Raw genomic sequence first — 17,913 nt, 5'->3', positions numbered from 1 at the left:
TTGACATCTGTAAGTGGATGTTTAATAGTGTGAGGATAGTTTTGACAAAGATGTATTGTATTGACTTAAATTGCAACAGTAGGATCACTAGTTGTGTAAGCCCGGATGTGCTCACCTGGCTCAACATGTGAAACAACCTCGTATTTTTAGATATGTGTTGAGAAAACTGGTGAATAGACAATGGTTATTACATCACAAGCCATAGCTCTCATCTTATCCAATGACTGATCGCCATTGTATTTGTTAAGCCCTGCCATTTTTGAAGTCCTCAGACAAGCATTTCCCTGTCTCTTTGTGTTTAAAACCCGTTATATCCCTTCGTTTTTGTCAGTTAATGCACTATTATTAATGGTGCTATAAGCGACATTTTTTGTCACGCACAGCAAACATCTCCTCACAATCCGCTAGCTGCCTGTGCCCTGAATACATTGTAAAAAACACAGTCTCTGTGGACAGCCCAGGCTCCAAAAACGGCAGCAAAAACAACTTGGTCCAGCCTGGACCATAAAACCATAACAAACTGTTCCAGCCAATCACCAATGAGATACGCATTCAGGAGAGTTTTAATTGCATGGGAGGGAGGGGGAGGGAGTAGTGAGCTGTCTGAACATGTCTGTCAGCACCGTTTATATAATGGCAGACACAAAGGGTGCACAACACACTGTTTTCATCTGCATACTAACAATACCACAACACCTCAACTTCACATTACACAGAACACAACAGTGAACTTCATCATTACTAATTAACTTCAGGCTTGAAACATAGTAACATAGTTTACTTACTAAAACCTTGACATTTTCAGATATACACACAGGAAAGGTTCCTAGTGCTATAGTATAGGCCATTTCCCACAGTGGTCAATAAACAACCACAACGATTTACCATCAAAAACAAAATCTCCAACAAAGCATCCTTTGTGGGCAAAAAACACAACAAAAACCTTTTTTTCATGACTACTAGTCAGTGTTGGGGAAGCTACTTTAAAGGCATAGCTTAACAAACTACCACACTGGAAGTAGTTAAATTAGAGCAAACCCAGCTATGCAGAAAAGTACTTTGTAAACAAAAACACAAGGTAAAAAAGTTCATAAGGTCCTGTAGATGTGATGTAATTGAGAGTATTTTTGCAATAATTTCTTATTCACTGATCACACCTAAACCAAAAAAATAAGATTCATATTGTAAGATTTATTTAATGCAGTAGAGAGAATCCAAAGTGTATTTACTCTTGGCTTATAGCTCCAAGGTAACATATGTTTGGTCAGTAAGCAAATCAGTGATGTGTTTCCTGAAGTATGCCCACAGTAAATTCATGCATGAGGATGTTACTGTCGCAACACTGATCCATGGTCACACTTTTTGAACTACACAAAAGTCAAGGGTGTGGTGGTGGCTACCTGACCAAGGCATTGTCGACAGGACATGCGTTCACAGTGGTCTGGATAAGGCAAACAGATGGAGGGGCTGGTCAAAGGAAGTTCAATTACAGTAGAGAAACATATTGGGCCACACTGTTTGTTGTTTCAGTAATTAACTACACAAAATGGCAAAAAAATAAAATAAAAATCAACTTGAACTGGAATATACCCATAGGAATATACAGTTAAACGATCAAACCACTGAAAAAGTTAAACTACCAAATCTATCGCTCGGATGTAGCGTAGGAAATAGGTAAATCATTCCACCAATGAGGAATCACAAGAACCAAGTCTTGACTGTGACCTCTAGTGTTGATGGAAGTCCGACATAGCAGGCGATCATCAGAGAATGAGACTGGGCGCTAGGGGATGAATAAGACTCTAAAATCAAACATAAAGCTGTACCCATAGAAACCTAAGGTGTGTAACCAGACGCATTAGTCACCAAATATTAAAAAAGAGCTATTTGCTAGTGCCACCACAGAACAAACGATTCAGTGGACAAAGACAAGGTGCACAAGGAAGTGTCTAAGGAAAAAAAAAGACGTCTGAGGTCCGAGATTAATGGAAAAGAGGGATGATGTAAGAATGTGTGACAGACAAGTTTAAGAGGAGGGGTTAAAGTGACACAGCAAGTTTAGGTATATATAAAGCAAGAGACAATGATGTTTAAGTTATAGGTGAAGTATAATGGCCTCATCAGTTTGGCTTGGTTTGCTCATAAGTTTTTCAGTTCGGGGTAAGTTTTTATGTCTTGATTACTTGATCATATGCACCTACTTGAATGTTATTCACCTGCTTGATAACAACTGAAACACTGATTAACTTGTGCCCACTGAACACAATGTTGTGTGTTGGCTACAGTATACTGAAGTTTGAGATGAGATGAACATGAGATGTTCATCAGTCATGAAGTTAATTTAATGGGTGACAACTAACAGCAAATAGGAAGAGTTTACATGTGTTTAACTGTTATTGCATTCAGCTATTTCTTTTGAGAGGATTCCTGAGGGTACAGGAGTATTGGATATGACATTATACATCATCATAAATGAGTCATGTAGTCATCACAAAGATTTTGAGTCATAATATTACAATCTTTCATCCTCTAGGATCATACAGTCAGTTAGATGGTAAGTTTTTTCTCTCATTATTCTTTTAGATTGCATTATATGCCTATATCACACAGTGTCAGTGGATAATTACTACCTTATGTTAAAATAGCTGTTTTAACACACATTAAAAATAATTTAGGTAAATTGGCCTTAATTCCTATTAGCCTAATAATATAGTGTCAAACTAGAAAGTCTTCACACAGAGAGCCTTCCCAACTCCCAACTATTCTTGCCAGGACTCTGTGCCTTGCTACATTTTGTGGTGGTAAGCTGGAAAGAAAACAAAGACACTCAATACTTATGGACCCTTTCAAGAGAGTTCCATTATCAGCATCATAGTTGGCCCCACAAGGCTTCCTTTTTAACATTCCATATGTTATCTTAATGCAGAGGAAGTAGATTGGGGCCCAAATAGAACGTTCAAGCATTGTTTTTGTTTTTATTGTTGAAAGGGTCTATATTACAATCACAAAAAAAACTGTGGGTTGAGGATACCTTGCGAAATCCCCCCTATTTACAAATAAGTTCATGTGGGAATTAATATAGCCTTAATTAGTGGGTAAAATATCTCATGACACAAGATCATGGGATAAATGTATGTTCCTGCAAAGCATTTGAACTTTTCCCCCCATTGGTCAGTGTGTGGCCGAGTTGCAGTCAGAAACAGGATAGTTGGAGGACAGAATGCCCCTACAGGAAGCTGGCCCTGGCAGGCCAGTCTGCACCGATTTGGCAGTCATTTCTGTGGAGGGTCTCTCATTAACAAAGAGTGGATCATGAGTGCTGCCCATTGCTTTTCAAGGTAAGATGGAAATTATAGTAGAAAATAAGTGAATTTACAATCCACTTCATGAATGTGTTATGAATGTTATGTGTGTCAGTACCTAATGTGTGATGAGCAGAATGAAAGTAATCAAAGTAAAATCAAATTTACTTATGGTATTACGTTGAAATATTGAGACTTCAAATAGGGAATTGGTCAGGCAGGACATTAGAAGCAAATGTAACTCGCTATGTTTGCTGTCAGAAAGCAAAGTCAGGGAAGTAAACTATAATAGGTGAGGTGAGTGTTAAAACGACATAACACTCTTCATGGACAAAAGTCTTTTCTGGGTTGTATCGACTCATTGTTTCTGACTTGACTTTTCCTCATGTTTTCAGGTTCAGGTTACTTTAGTTGTACCAGGTAAATTTGATCTATAGTAACGCCATCATTCACAGACAGACATGTAGAAACAAACTGGCACTTGCAACAAATCATGCACCTAACACTCACACAGGCAGCTAAAACAATGACACATAAACATACTCAGGGATCCAGTCTTTTCTAAAACAGTAAGTAAAGTATTTAAAAAAGTAGGTGGCTAAAATATATAAAAAAAATAAAATAAAAAAATAATTAGTCAATCAATTAACAGATAAATAAATAAAGAGCAAAATAAAATACAGAAATAAAAACACCTGTGCAATTTTACTATGAATTTCTAAACTTGTAGATATATAGCAAGTTATTGTTACATATTTGCTTAAAGAACGGAACAATAAACTTTTCCTATTGCATAAAGCTTGTTTTCCTAATGTTTATCACTCGTTAATACCCGCTAATGTCAATTTTGCCTGATGATGGTCAATCTGACCGAAACGTTGCAATAAAAAGCTACAACTGCAAATGAAGACAGTGTGCGGGAGCTTTCTACTTCCTTTGAAATTACTCCAGAACTAAAATGCCCTACCCTAACACCCTACCTCTGGTATCCACATGTTTTAAGCACAACATCTAGTAGCCTGATTGTCTACCTTGGCCGTCAAGCCCAGCAGACCAGCAACCCTAACGAGGTGTCCAGAAGAGTGGCTAGAATCATCTTGCATCCTCAATACAACCCAAGAACTAACAACAATGACATTGCCCTGCTGAGACTCAGGTCCCCAGTTACATTCACTGACTTCATCAGGCCGGTTTGTCTGGCCGCCAGACAGAGTGTGTTTCACAGTGGCGTGGACAGCTGGGTCACTGGCTGGGGAACTATTGGAGAGGAAGGTGAGTCACAGCACCAGGTAGTGGTGTAATAATTAGTCAGGTGTTTAATAGATAATGTAGTGATTTTGGCCTGTTTCTCTCACTTCTACTCTCGCTGTCTCTTTCTGTCTGTGTGGATATGTAGATGTGCATGTGTGTATCTCTTTCAACCAAGGGTAGAAGGGTTTTGAGGGTAACGATAAGAGGATATTACAGAACCAAAGCATTGCTCATAAAATAACATGATACTTTTGTACTGATTTTATGATGATTGTCTGTGCCAAGTTCAGATTTGTGGCTTTATTACACGGAGTGTATACTGACTGTAGCTCTACTGAAGACGGATTTTATTTTTAATAATTTTATTAATTGTGTCTATTCCATCTGTATTAGTTCCCCTCCCATTCCCACAGGCCCTACAGGAAGTTGATGTTCCAGTGGTGGGCAACAGACAGTGCAACTGCCTGAATGGAGTTGGAACAGTCACACAGAACATGATCTGTGCTGGTCTACTCGCTGGAGGAAAAGACTCATGTCAGGTGGGATAAATGTCCATTCTAATGACAATGATTTAAATCAGTTTTATCAGTTTAAGTGTAAAGTCCAGTTTACTAACTTGAGATGGTGGTAAAAGGAGGCATTATGACTATGATTGCTGATTGTGTGACTTGGTAGCCTAGAGGGGAAAATCTAGGGAAACTAAATAAAAAAACTTATCCATTATACAAATGTGTTCTCATCAGGGGGACTCAGGAGGTCCAATGGTAAGCATTCAAAACTCTGTGTGGGTCCAATCTGGGATCGTGAGCTTTGGCTTTGGTTGCGCTCAACCCGAACTCCCTGGCGTCTACACAAGGGTATCACGTTATCAAGACTGGATTAGATCGCAGGTTACCAGTGAACAACCAGGCTTCATCACATTCACCTCCTTGGGAATTGACACAGACAGTAGCTACACCTGCCCAGGCTCAGCACTTACATTAAACAAAAATGTTGTAACAGCAGCTTCCACAAATACATCCTCAGCTAGAGGTGTGTACATGTCATTGGCACATACATCAATATAAATGATCTTTTAGTCATGTTTAAGGAAAAGTAACTAGTTTGAATATGTATGCAAGTGTATCATCACAGTATTTTTGCTTTTTGTCAGTGTGTGGCACAACTCCACTCAATCCCAGGATAGTTGGGGGAGAAGATGCCCCTGCTGGTGGCTGGCCCTGGCAGGCCAGTCTGCACAGGTTGGGAACACATTTCTGTGGAGGTTCACTGATCAACAAGGAGTGGGTTATGTCTGCTGCTCATTGCTTTTCAAGGTGAGTAAGGGTTGGATTCAAGGAAAGGGACTCTCTTAACATGTACTTTTGTATCTAATTTACAAAAAGAAAGTTGCAGCTTGTGCACACCGCTCATCCATTCATACTAATTCGGCTGCGGTTTCGAACCCGCACATCCATAAGTCGGGTTAAGCGTCATTGCATTTGGACTGTTTGTTCTCTGACTAAAACCAACGTCTTTTTCAGCACCAATCCAAGCGGGCTGACTGTGTACTTGGGTCGGCAGACCCAGCAGAGCAGCAATCCCAACGAAGTTTCCCGAAGCGTGGACAGAATCGTCGTGCATCCCAATTATGTCAGCAATATTGACAACGACATTGCTTTAATGAGACTGAGTTCTCCTGTTGAATTTACTGACGTCATTAGACCAGTTTGTCTGGCAGCAGGTGACAGTGTGTTCAACAATGGCATAGACAGCTGGATAACTGGATGGGGCACCATTGGAGAAAGTGGTAAGTCTTCTCAATAGCTCAGAGGAAAATTTCATGTTGACTCATATTTTAATGCTATAGCTGAGGATGATATCTTAATACAGCAAAAGAAACTTTAAACAATTAATCACATTAAAGTTTCACAAATGGTTTTGTGTCCAGTTTTGTATTTCAAAAAAAATATATTTTTTGCACATTCTCCTCTTCCTCTCTAGTTGCTCTCCCATTCCCAGGGACCCTTCAGGAAGTTGAGATTCCAGTGGTGGGCAACAGACAGTGCAACTGCCTGAACGGAGTTGGAATGATCACAGAGAACATGATCTGTGCTGGTCTACTCGCTGGAGGAAAGGACTCATGTCAGGTATTGTAATAGTTCAGCACACATTCAGTTGTCATGAGATTCTAGATGGACTGTGCCAAACTAGTTCAGATGAGGAACGAATGATGTTTCTTACCACAATATGCTTGCAGGGTGACTCAGGAGGTCCAATGGTGACCAAACAGGAAACGGTCTGGATCCAGTCTGGAATCTTCAGTTTTGGGTTTGGTTGTGCTCAACCTGAACTCCCCGGCATTTATTCAAGAGTGTCCCGCTACCAGTCCTGGATCAGCTCCGAGATCCAGAGCGACCCACCGGGCTTCGTCACTTTTTCCTCTACGGGAGCCGACACTGACAGTAGCTACACCTGCCCTGGACTTCCGTCCCCTCCTACGTCGCTCTCACTATATCCTGCCAGAGGTATGCATGTACTGTCTGACTGACTTTTTTGTAACATACATGTTCTTGATTTTTATTCATCCTAGTGAATGTCTACGTGTACTTCATGGGTACAGTGATTGCTTTATTTTGAACTCTATGGGTTGTATTTTGCACACCAGTGCTATTGTACACCACCTAAACCTGGTCAGAAGTCAATGGCGAGTTGTTCATATGCTATTTTAAGAGCGCATGTCATCAGTCATATTGGCAGGTGCACGCACCATCCTTCTATCATTCATGAACCACCAGCGCACGTCCATGCAAAGCATTACAAATTGCACGATTACAATGGGAAACATAATTAGAATAAATATATTACGAAATACTGTACATCTCATGATGAGTAGTTATTCACCATCATTTGCAAATTGGTAATGACGGTTAAAAGTGATAAGGGGAGAGGCGAGAGACACGTATGGAGCACAGCTGAAGACGCACTGTCACGAGATATAAGCAACTCCTCTGCAGGATAAATGTTGTTTTATTCAGTCATTTGAGCAATATTAGGGTAAGTGTTGCTTTTTCCATGTTTTCGGTGGTAACCCATTGTCAGTCAATAGTGAAAGTAACTGCATAGAACTGTCTTGTCGTTGACTGACTCCTTGGTAAAGTTAGTTTCACTTTGCCAATGAGTTCAAATAATAGATGAGTGGAAATGCGTGAAGGCTATGCTAGGTTTTAGTAAAGCATGGTTTAAGAATGACTATTCCATACGGTCTCGCAAGCAGCCTCCTTCAAATGCGCCGTTGAATGCCAAAATACCGATGCATTTATTTGACATATCGCGCTTTGCGCCGTTAAAGGGAATGACAGATGTCATTCTCATTGGTTTAAAATGATGTTACGCCCCAAACACACCCATATGACTGATTAAAAAACCTAGAAACACCTTGTTGCGCCATGCGCTCCACGTTTGATAACGAAACCCCTCCCAATGTGAACTGGACATCCTACTAAATTTGAATAGACTTTTGACGAGTGACGATGCACTTTAGAATGTCATGATAGGGCCCTAAAATTTAATTTAGATTCAATTTGAAAAAATAATTAATTCCACAAAGTATGCTGCTGGTATTTCCACATATTCCACATTTGCTTTAGCCTAGAAATCTAGACGCACCCTAGCGGCGGCAAATTAATTTGCACAGCCTGTACGTCTAGTAGCAAACCATAGGGATTTCTATTGGCTGACGCCGTGGACGTCATCCAATCACAGCGCTCTATTTTGTTAGAGAGTCTTAAAGGAGAATTCCGGTGTGATATTGACCTAAAGTGTATCGAAACATGATACCGAGTGTGAACGTATGTCTCATAGCCCATCTCGGCTTGTCCCCTGCACTCCAAAATCTGGCGCTAGTTAGCCGATGCTACCAACATCTTCTTCAATAGTGGTGCTTCGGCATCGGGCTAGCCATGCAAATAAATCACTGTTTTACACCCATTTACGAGGCTCAATGTATCTCCACACTTCATTGGTAGACTTCCTAGGGCCCTGACATTTAAAACGAGACATTGAGAACTTTGAAAAAGCACTGGTAGTTTACTTACAAGACGATTTATACAGACAGTATCTTCACGAAGTTTAGCGTTTGCAGCCATCTTGAATTTAGTCACGATAAGTCGAGCAACGAGTAAGAATGAACAGCTATGATAAGGGATCAGATTCCAAAAATAATTCAGTGGAAATGCATGGATTCCAGTTGCTGCTACTGGAAGAAACTGGAATCCATGCATTTCCACTGAATTATTTTTGGAATCTGATCCCTTATCATACCTGTTCATTCTTACTCGTTGCTCGACTTATCGTGACTAAATTCAAGATGGCTGCAAACGTTAAACTTCGTGAAGATACTGTCTGTATAAATCGTCTTGTAAGTAAACTACCAGTGCTTTTTCAAAGTTCTCAATGTCTCGTTTTAAATGTCAGGGCCCTAGGAAGTCTACCAATGAAGTGTGGAGATACATTGAGCCTCGTAAATGGGTGTAAAACAGTGATTTATTTGCATGGCTAGCCCGATGCCGAAGCACCACTACTGAAAAAGTTGTTGGTAGAATCGGCTAACTAGCGCCAGATTTTGGAGTGCAGGGGACAAGTCGAGATGGGCTATGAGACATACGTTCACACTCGGTATCATGTTTCAATACACTTTAGGTCAATATCACACCGGAATTCTCCTTTAAGGCGGGCTTAACAGGATGACGACAGTCCTGCGACGGTGAACAACAAGGAAGGTGGCTATGGTGAACAAAGAGCGGTTGTTTGAATCGGCGTTGGCGTCAACTTTGGAGGAGTTGGACTTGTGCTTTTCTCTGAAAGTTGAGCAACACAATGCACTTAAGTCATTCCTTTCGAAGAAGGATGTATTTGCTCTGGCCACGTCATCCTGCTTTTTGTTCTGATTGGTCGTAGCACTGGCCTATTGCATGCCTAGGCAGTTTGAAAGACAATTCTCTGACGCCCCTTAGGATTAAGCGAGGTGAATGGGTAGATTCCAGACTATACATTTCAATGATATAGGATGGCCCGCCAGGCTACATTTGCTTAGAAAACCAGTCAAAGTACATTTTGCTGTTTTGTTGTTAATGACACTAGATAGTTTCTTTATAGCGGATAATGTCTTATTGTGGAATAATATGCGGCATTCGGCACCCTATATATACTTCTTGTTGTTCAACTAAATGTCTCATAATATTTGCCTTTGTTTCTCTCTCTGCATTTGTTACTTTTTACACTTCTCCCTCTAGCACGTACGTGTGGCAGCGCACCTTTGAATAGTAAGTCTGTGGTTGCGGGTAGCTGGCCATGGATGGTCAGTATTCAAAGGAATGGAGTTCATAAATGTGGAGGGTCTTTGCTTTCTGAAGAGTTTGTGCTAAGTTCAGCTGATTGCTTCAACAGGTGAGAAGCATGTATCATATACTGTATGTTTAGGTGCTATCAACGTAGACTGGTTTTGAAAACATGCACAGAGATTTTTTTTACCTTACTGAATGAGTTTTTAAAGTATTGTCTGCATATGTTAATAAGAGTTGTTATGTGCTTTTCCTTAGTTTTGAGAACATAAGCGAATGGGCAGTATTGGTTGGAGTGCAACCACAGAGCAATGGCTCTGATACCTTCCTTAGCTCCCTTGCTTTGGCCAACATCAGTCTCAGCAATGTGGCTCACTCCTCTTCTGACATTGCGGTGCTTCAGCTAAAGTCTTCTGTGGAGCTCAATGACTACGCTCAGTCTTTGTGCATTGATCTAACTGAGCAAAGGACCTTTCCAGTAGGGTCAACATGCTGGGTCACTGGATGGGGAAAGAGGCAGAATGGAGGTGAGGTTTTGTATGCAAAATGTGGAAGACTGTGTGTGAATTGAAAGACCCTAACACTAGCACACTACGGTTATATAGAATTTTTAGGAAAAATCCCATGCATGATATTCACCAATTCTGCATGGAAATATTTGTTTTAATATATTTTTGCTTAAACTGCTACAACAAAATTCTATGACTTGATGATAAAATTCCCTGACTTTCCATGTCTGGAATGGACATGATATTCTAGAAATTCCATGACCCGTGGGAACCCTGAACACTTGTTTTTGACCTTGTAGAGAAAATAAAAATATATTTTTGTACACAATTTGAACAGTTTGTAAAATGTACATTTATACTTAAGCAAGAATTAGTTTCAAAAATCATTGAGCAACCAAGGGGAAAGCATGTAAGCATTTCGTTTTACAAGGAATTGCAGGAGTAGGTGATGGATCGAAGTTGAGAGACGTGCTTTATTTTCTTCAGGTAGTACATGGAATCACCATGCAGCGATCATAATTATGTACTGCTATGTGTTACATCTAGTTCAAACTATGTCACAATAACTATGTCACAATAGTTTTTTTGCATATTTGCATTAACCTTGCCTTTGAAAGATACAAAGATGTATTGCATATCGGGCAACAGAATCCTTTTCTTTTCATGGACCTACGTAGCTCTTTAGAGCAAATTCTCTGCCGAGTAGTGTGCATGCCAGTATGAAAGCATTTTTAGTGAATGTACTTAAAATGTGTGTGTGTACACTGAGAGATGTTTTTAACATCTTGAGTAAACTTGATGTTCTATATTACAGCAGACATGGTACTGACGGATATGGAGGCCACTCTGGTGGAGTGTGGAAACGCTACCTCTGCAGGAACCATTTGCACTACATATTTAGATATACAGCAGGTGAGACAGTCAACACATAGCCCTAATACAAGCATCGCACTGTACTCAATCCACACACGATTGAAGAGAGAAACATTCCATTCATAGACTGTACTACACTTAATGCTGTCTGGCTTTTGTTTTAGCGTTTCACTATTCACCCTTTCACAAACCGATGCAGGGTGCAGATTTATTGCCCTCAGTCTTTTTTTTGTAATACTAGTTTGGTAATTGTTCTTTTTACAAGTGTAACTAGAAGTGCACTCAGAGACTGCAGACATCAGGGCCCTATACTATTGCCACATAACAGAGCCATATTTTCCGCATTCCGTATTTATTCCGTTCGGTCACTGACACTCTGACAGAGCTACCAACTCTTGCTTAAACACATCAAAACACTCCTGACTGTCCTCTAAAGTTTCACATTCATACCAATCATACCCTTCTTATGCTCTCTTTCCAGGGAGATGTTGGGGGCCCATTAGTGTGCCAGTCAGATCAGTCGTGGTTCCAGGTTGGAGTAATCATGGGGGTCCCGCAGAGGAACTTTATCCAAACTCAAAACATTCTCACCTTCTCCAAACCCACTATGTTCGAGGCCTTCCTGCGAGACACTGTCGGGGATCTACCATTGCCTTTCACTGCTGCTGCGACCACTGCTCTCCATACCATTGTCAACACCACAGTCTTTGATGACTATGAATTTGATATAGTAGGAAATGCATCTCCTGGCTCACTTTCACTCTCTTTTCTTCATTTCCTGATTTCAGCCATTCTCTCTTTAACTTTGTTTACAGGGTGAAGTGGAGATAAGAAAGCATAACTATGATCTTTGGCTTGATCTGTTTATGTTTATGGTTCTTAGCAGACGTTTTTTGTCCAAAGTGATTCATCAATAAACACTGCATTAACATTAAAATTGACCGTTTATGTGTAAAGTCATATGGACGAAATTAAATGTTAATAGATTAAATAGTAATTATGGTACTATTACCTAAATTGCACTTATAGCCTATGGTATGACACTAATTGGTGTAAGACAGAGTGGAGAAAAGACAGCTAAGGTAGGAGGGGAAAAATTACCTTGCGCGACCGTTTCAGCTACCAGGATGTATTTAATTTATAGTTTACTAATGTTTAGAATCAGATACATTTTGGCACACACCATTTTAATAAAAATATGAGTGAGTCTTTGTTCACTAACTTTAGTGTAGATGTGATAGACTGTAATTAATATGCATAAAAAGGATTTTAAAAAACTATATGCTTAAAATGCAATTTTAAATAAGTCCAATGTAGTGATATAGCCATACATTGGTTGCTATATATTTTTTGTTATGTCATAGTAACATTTGCACATAACAAAGCACATGCATGTTTGTCTATTTTCTCACCAAGAAGGCCTATTGCAGGGGTGACGAACACATTTCTTTACGTCCTCTTCTGCTTTTTTCTGATAAATCAAAATGTACTTCATTATTTAACAGTACTGGCAATAGTTGGGCTACCAGTGTTTTAACTAGATGTACCGCATAGCGGTACAAAATATGACCGCCGCTCAGTCCTGTACATCCGTTCCGCGAAAATAAATCACACTTCAATTTGTCTCCATATTTTACTCCATCCCCCACTCTTGAAACTTTTGTGTATGCTTGTTTGGCATGCCTGAGTGTGTGTGTGCGGCTGCACAGAAAGTACCCTACTGGTGCTGAAAAGGTGAATAGATTGTAGAATAGCCAAAGAAGATGTAGAATTGTTATAAAACCTTTAAAATCTCTAAACAATCACAAGTAGGGCAGTTCATCACAGTTCATCCATTGCAACTGGATTGATGAAAGGTCACTTACACCTGTAGGCTACATTGTATTTGGGAAAAGCAAAAGGTATCAGCATAATGTTATTTATTTATTTATTTATTTATGTTTTATGTATTTTTAAACAAAAACATCTCTGTCAGTTCCATGCCGTTTTCAACAGCTAGCCTAGTCTGAAACGAAATGCTGTTTTACATCTAACCAGTGGTGCAAATAACTGACATGTCCAAATGGGCCTTGATGAAATGCGTCGCTAGACTTTTCATACACATTTTAACGGGCCAAAGTTGAAGAGCTTTTGTCCGTTATTGTTAGTGCAAATATAGGCTGATTCATGTTCCCTTGCATTGTTTAACTGAGGTCCATGGCTAGTCTGGCTTTCATCAGACCAAGCTCAATCTTTTAAGAAATCAAAAAATAAATAGCGGGCAGATCAGGCTGGGTTCACCCAGCCTAGTCCATAGGCACCCGATATTGTTTAATTTTCCGATTGAGATATACACGCTCTGGCTATTCTAAATGCAAAAATGCATCAGGGAGTTGACAAAACGGTAACTAACAAACTAGATCCTAATAGAAAGCTGTTAGCTTCCCTAAGCTACAGGTAGGATTATAAGGTAGGCCTATTTACAACATAAATTGTCAATAGGCTATGCTGGCGACACAAATAAAATCTCCTTTGGAAACCAATGGCTTACGCCTTACAGTATCAAGCGGACTTAAACTGTCATATCGTGGCGAAAAGTTGTAATAACATTCACGCAGCTCCATGAGTCAAGGAAAGCGCGAATGAAGTAGCCACTTCTAAATGGGACCCACTACACAGTAGCTTAAGGTGTTTTGCTAAAGCAGCCATAATGAAATGAAGGTGTCATTGTTTGGATACTTCACACACACGTGCTTTTTAATTTCACAGACTACAACTACCAAGCTGTAATCAAAGCACATCGACTCCCCTCTCACACCCTGCACGCACTTAAAACAAAATAAACAGGCGTCTCAGTCTCACGCATGTATAGGCAAAACTGTATCAGACCGGTGTAACGTTGGTAAATCTTCCATTGCACAGAATGATTTTGTAGCACGTGCAATAAATGACAGTCGAAAGATACAAACAGTGCTGCTATACATTTGCTTGGTATAACCGCATTTATAGTTTTCTGCAAATGCAATAAATCAAATGCCTCCATCACTCAACCAACGCTAACGGTAACATTACCTAGGTCCTTATTGATATTACAAGATTAACGTACCTGCAGTAAAAACCAAGCATGTCCGATAAACATCCTCAGATTTATTTCGGCTTCAAGAAGAAATGGGAATTACACTTCATGTGAACATCGTCCTATCCTTATTAGATGTTCGCTGCGGTAAATTACAGTCCTTGTATGAAGCGTCCATTGGTTTTTCCAACCCACTTTTAACTTCCAACAAAATTACGTCTCACTGCAACGATGCGCCATCTAGTGGACAAACGACTACTTCTCGCCAATACTGAAAATGCAGCCATGATGATGATGATGAATATTTATTTTGGCTTTCTTTTAATCCTACTGATTTTCATTTTTTACCGGGGGGGGGGGCAAATCACAAATGAGTGATTATGAGCCAGGTTGATGTGGGCCCTTGAGACCAACATACCATAAAAGATTCACCGAGAACTGTGTCTGCCCTACCCTCCTTTCGGGGGGTCCAGTCCAGCGGGGGGGCTGCAGATGAAAACAAAAAATGACGGTTCCATGCTATCCATGTGGGGGTACATGCCCACCAAGTTTTGTGTACCCCGGTCTTTCAGTGTCCCGGGAATCCTTGTTGGTGTACGTCACTAAATGTACACATAAATTATTTTATTGTAAGGCCCCCCATGAACGAAAGTACACAAAACTTGGCATGCATTCAGAGGGTGTCATAATGATCCTACACTTTTAATTTCGTGCAGTTTTGACCTTGTCAGCCAGAGATATTGAGATGAAAACACCTAATTTTTTGCTTTTTAATTTTTAACTAGGTGGCGCTATACATGAAATAAGTGGTAATGGGATGGGTTGACATGCCCCCTTAAGACCAACATACAAAAAAAAGGTGGACCTCCTAGGCCCTACGGTTCTCGAGATATTCACAGAAAACTGTCTCCGGCCACCTACAGGCCAGTTGGTGTATAGTAACATAAATTAATTTATTGTGTGGCCCCCCATGAATGGAATTCCACAAAACTTGGCGTGCATACAGAGGGTGTCATAATGATCCTACACTTCCAATTTCGTGCAGTTTTGACTATGTTAGGTCACAGATACCTTCAATTACACCACCTCATTTTTACTTTTTTGTGTTTAACTAGGTAGCGCTATACATGAAATGAGTGGTTATGGAATGGGTTGACATGGCCCCTTGAGATCAACATACAAAAAAAATGGTCCTCCTAAACCCTACGGTTTTCGAGATATTCACAGAAAACTGTGTCTGCCCTACCCTCCTTTCGGGGGGTCCAATTCAGCGGGGGGGCTACAGATCAAAACGAAAAACGATGGTTCCATGCTATCCATGTGGGGTTACATGTCCACCAAGTTTCGTGTACCCCGGTCTTTCAGTGTCCCGGGAATCATTGACGGAAATTTGGGCATGCGAAAAAAAAAAAAAATCTGACTAAACCTATATGACCGCCGCTTCGCTGCGTGGCGGTCATAATAAAACATAATTTTACCTTCATGTGATTGATCTAGCCCCCAAAAAAACATTAAGCAGACACATTTGTTTCTTTAGCCAGGTATAATGCTACTGTTGCAATCGCCATGGCAATCAGGAAGACGTAGCCTAAAGCTAAGTGCAAACAGAAGGAGGAACACAGGCCATTCAATCAAATGTTTGTCTTTTTGTAGCATAATCCCTCTGGTGAAACTGTCAAGGTGTCTGTAACCAAAATAACACCAGAAAAAACTTGTTCTACATGTTGGATTGATACTTGGTATGCCAGACTTAACTGTTGCATGTTGCAAACCTGGAAATTTCCCAAGAGTTTCTCAAAGCCGCCGACCTTCACAAGGTCAAGGTAAAAGTAGGCTTTTTAAATATCAGTCCGATAAGCAGACATGTTTTCTTTTTGATCATTTTCTTTCTGAAAATGAAGGAAGCATTCAATGGTCACATTGGCATCTTATTAGAACACTTGAACATTGCTCATGCTAATGAGACATTCAGTGACAGGGAATTTGTGATGTGTCACAGATGTTCTTGCTACACTCACTCCTGAAAATGATAATTTGTAGCATCTGCAAAGTGTCCCGCTTTATATGAAAAAGAGAAGAGCCATTTACACTGTAACCTTTTGTCTCATTAGGCCTATAAGTCACTGCTGCTCAGTGGTGTAGTATATGTGATATGCAGGACTATGCAGTATACCACTTAAAAAGCATCACCATCTCAGTATACCCACTTAAAATAGGCAAGGATACGTTTTAACATTTGGGCTTGATCACAGTTTACCCACTACAGCTGACTATACTACATCACAGTATATCCACTACAGCTAACTAGACTAAACTGCTGCTGCTGTTGTAGTGTGGGCATCTTTTTCATTGTGCGGCTCTTTTGAGTGGCGTGAAATATTTTTTTGGCCTTTCATGCTGGACTGGTTACTCACCCCTGGCCTATTGTATTACACCTACCAACTGTCTTCCTCTCTTGTAAAGGTGTGAATGATCCCCATTTGACCACCTTAGTAGACGAAACTTGGTGGGCATGTAACCCCATATGGATAGCATGGAACCATCGTTTTTTGTTTTGATCTGTAGCGCCCCCTCTGGACTGCACCCCCCGAAAGGAGGGTAGGGCAGACACAGTTTTCTGTGAATATCTCGAGAACCGTAGGGTTTAGGAGGACCTTTTTTTTTTTGTATGTTTGCCTCCAGGGGTCATGTTAACCCATTCCATGTGCACACATGTGCATAAACAGATACACACGCACACACGTACATTCACAGCAATCATACGTATGACACATACTCACACAGTAGACATATGTGCGCATGCATGCACATGCACAAACACACATACACAGGCAAACACACAAGCACGCACACACACACACACATAAACATAAACGTGTACACGCACACATGCACACAATTCAAGAATTTCTCAGAATTATGGAGTGTGGATAATGCAATTTAGTGAGACAGTTAGAATCCTATAGGCCTTTCAGCGTGATTTATTTTTTATTTTTATTTTTTATTTTTTGAAAAAATGTGCTGGACTGGGCGGCGGTCATATTTTGTACCGCTATGCGGTACATCTAGTTAATGTTTAATCTTTTGGAATCGAAATGAGGAAACAATAGTAACCGGAATTGGTGAGCAGAATTGCAATCAAGACAATTTGAATAATACCCAACCTAATCCCTAATTGTACAGTTGTGGCCTATTTCCTCATCTCTATCATTAAATTAATGTCTTGTGTTCAGATGTGGCTATGGCATTTATTTGATTGCTGTGGATGTGTCTGAGTAACTGTAGGCCTACCTATGTATATGTTCAATAAAATGTGCTGTCCTGCAGAGAATGATCAATTGTTTTTTTGTTGTTTTTTCTTTTCCAGACATTTCTTTAAGAGCCATTCACACAGATTATGAAGGATGTCGATGTCATTTTTATTGCTGAACGAAGTAATCTATGTCATTGATACTGATATATTTTTTAAAAGCACACACACCCCAGATGGGACTCGAACCCACAATCCCTGGCTTAGGAGGCCAGTGCCTTATCCATTAGGCCACTGGGGCTCATTATTATATATTTGTACAGAATTATTTACAAATGACTCACAAATTACA

At 40.2% G+C, this 17,913-nt stretch overlaps 1 protein-coding gene and 1 non-coding gene across 2 annotated transcripts; one reads left to right on the top strand and one right to left on the bottom strand.

Moving 5' to 3' along the window:
• Positions 1 to 2,067: 2,067 nt before the first annotated feature.
• LOC121699800 (transmembrane protease serine 9-like) lies at positions 2,068 to 12,193 on the top strand. Its single transcript, XM_042082234.1, has 14 exons — positions 2,068 to 2,160; positions 2,534 to 2,554; positions 3,176 to 3,338; positions 4,306 to 4,574; positions 4,947 to 5,092; positions 5,297 to 5,585; positions 5,707 to 5,869; positions 6,077 to 6,342; positions 6,537 to 6,682; positions 6,793 to 7,060; positions 9,827 to 9,980; positions 10,133 to 10,401; positions 11,198 to 11,295; positions 11,738 to 12,193. The coding sequence occupies exons 1-14, from the start codon at positions 2,112 to 2,114 to the stop codon at positions 12,074 to 12,076; spliced, it is 2,640 nt and encodes an 879-aa protein (XP_041938168.1). The 5' UTR covers positions 2,068 to 2,111; the 3' UTR covers positions 12,077 to 12,193.
• Positions 12,194 to 17,789: 5,596 nt separating this feature from the next.
• On the bottom strand, positions 17,790 to 17,862 carry trnar-ccu. The gene has a single exon. It is a non-coding gene; the product is annotated as a tRNA-Arg (tRNA).
• Between the last annotated feature and the right edge of the window lie 51 nt (positions 17,863 to 17,913).

This window comes from Alosa sapidissima, chromosome 24 (genome assembly GCF_018492685.1).
Source record: "Alosa sapidissima isolate fAloSap1 chromosome 24, fAloSap1.pri, whole genome shotgun sequence".
NCBI lineage: Eukaryota > Metazoa > Chordata > Actinopteri > Clupeiformes > Clupeidae > Alosa > Alosa sapidissima.
The sequence above is the reverse complement of the archived record's forward strand: the minus strand, read 5'-3'. Positions and strand labels throughout refer to the sequence as shown.

Bases quoted from the DNA above. Each gene is read 5' to 3' on its own strand.
- LOC121699800 (XM_042082234.1), top strand. From the start codon at position 2,112: ATGGCCTCATCAGTTTGGCTTGGTTTGCTCATAAGTTTTTCAGTTCGG. The intron at 2,555-3,175 runs GTAAGTTTTTTC...CCCATTGGTCAG, and splicing joins ATCATACAGTCAGTTAGATG to TGTGTGGCCGAGTTGCAGTC. The intron at 11,296-11,737 runs GTGAGACAGTCA...CTCTCTTTCCAG, and splicing joins CATATTTAGATATACAGCAG to GGAGATGTTGGGGGCCCATT.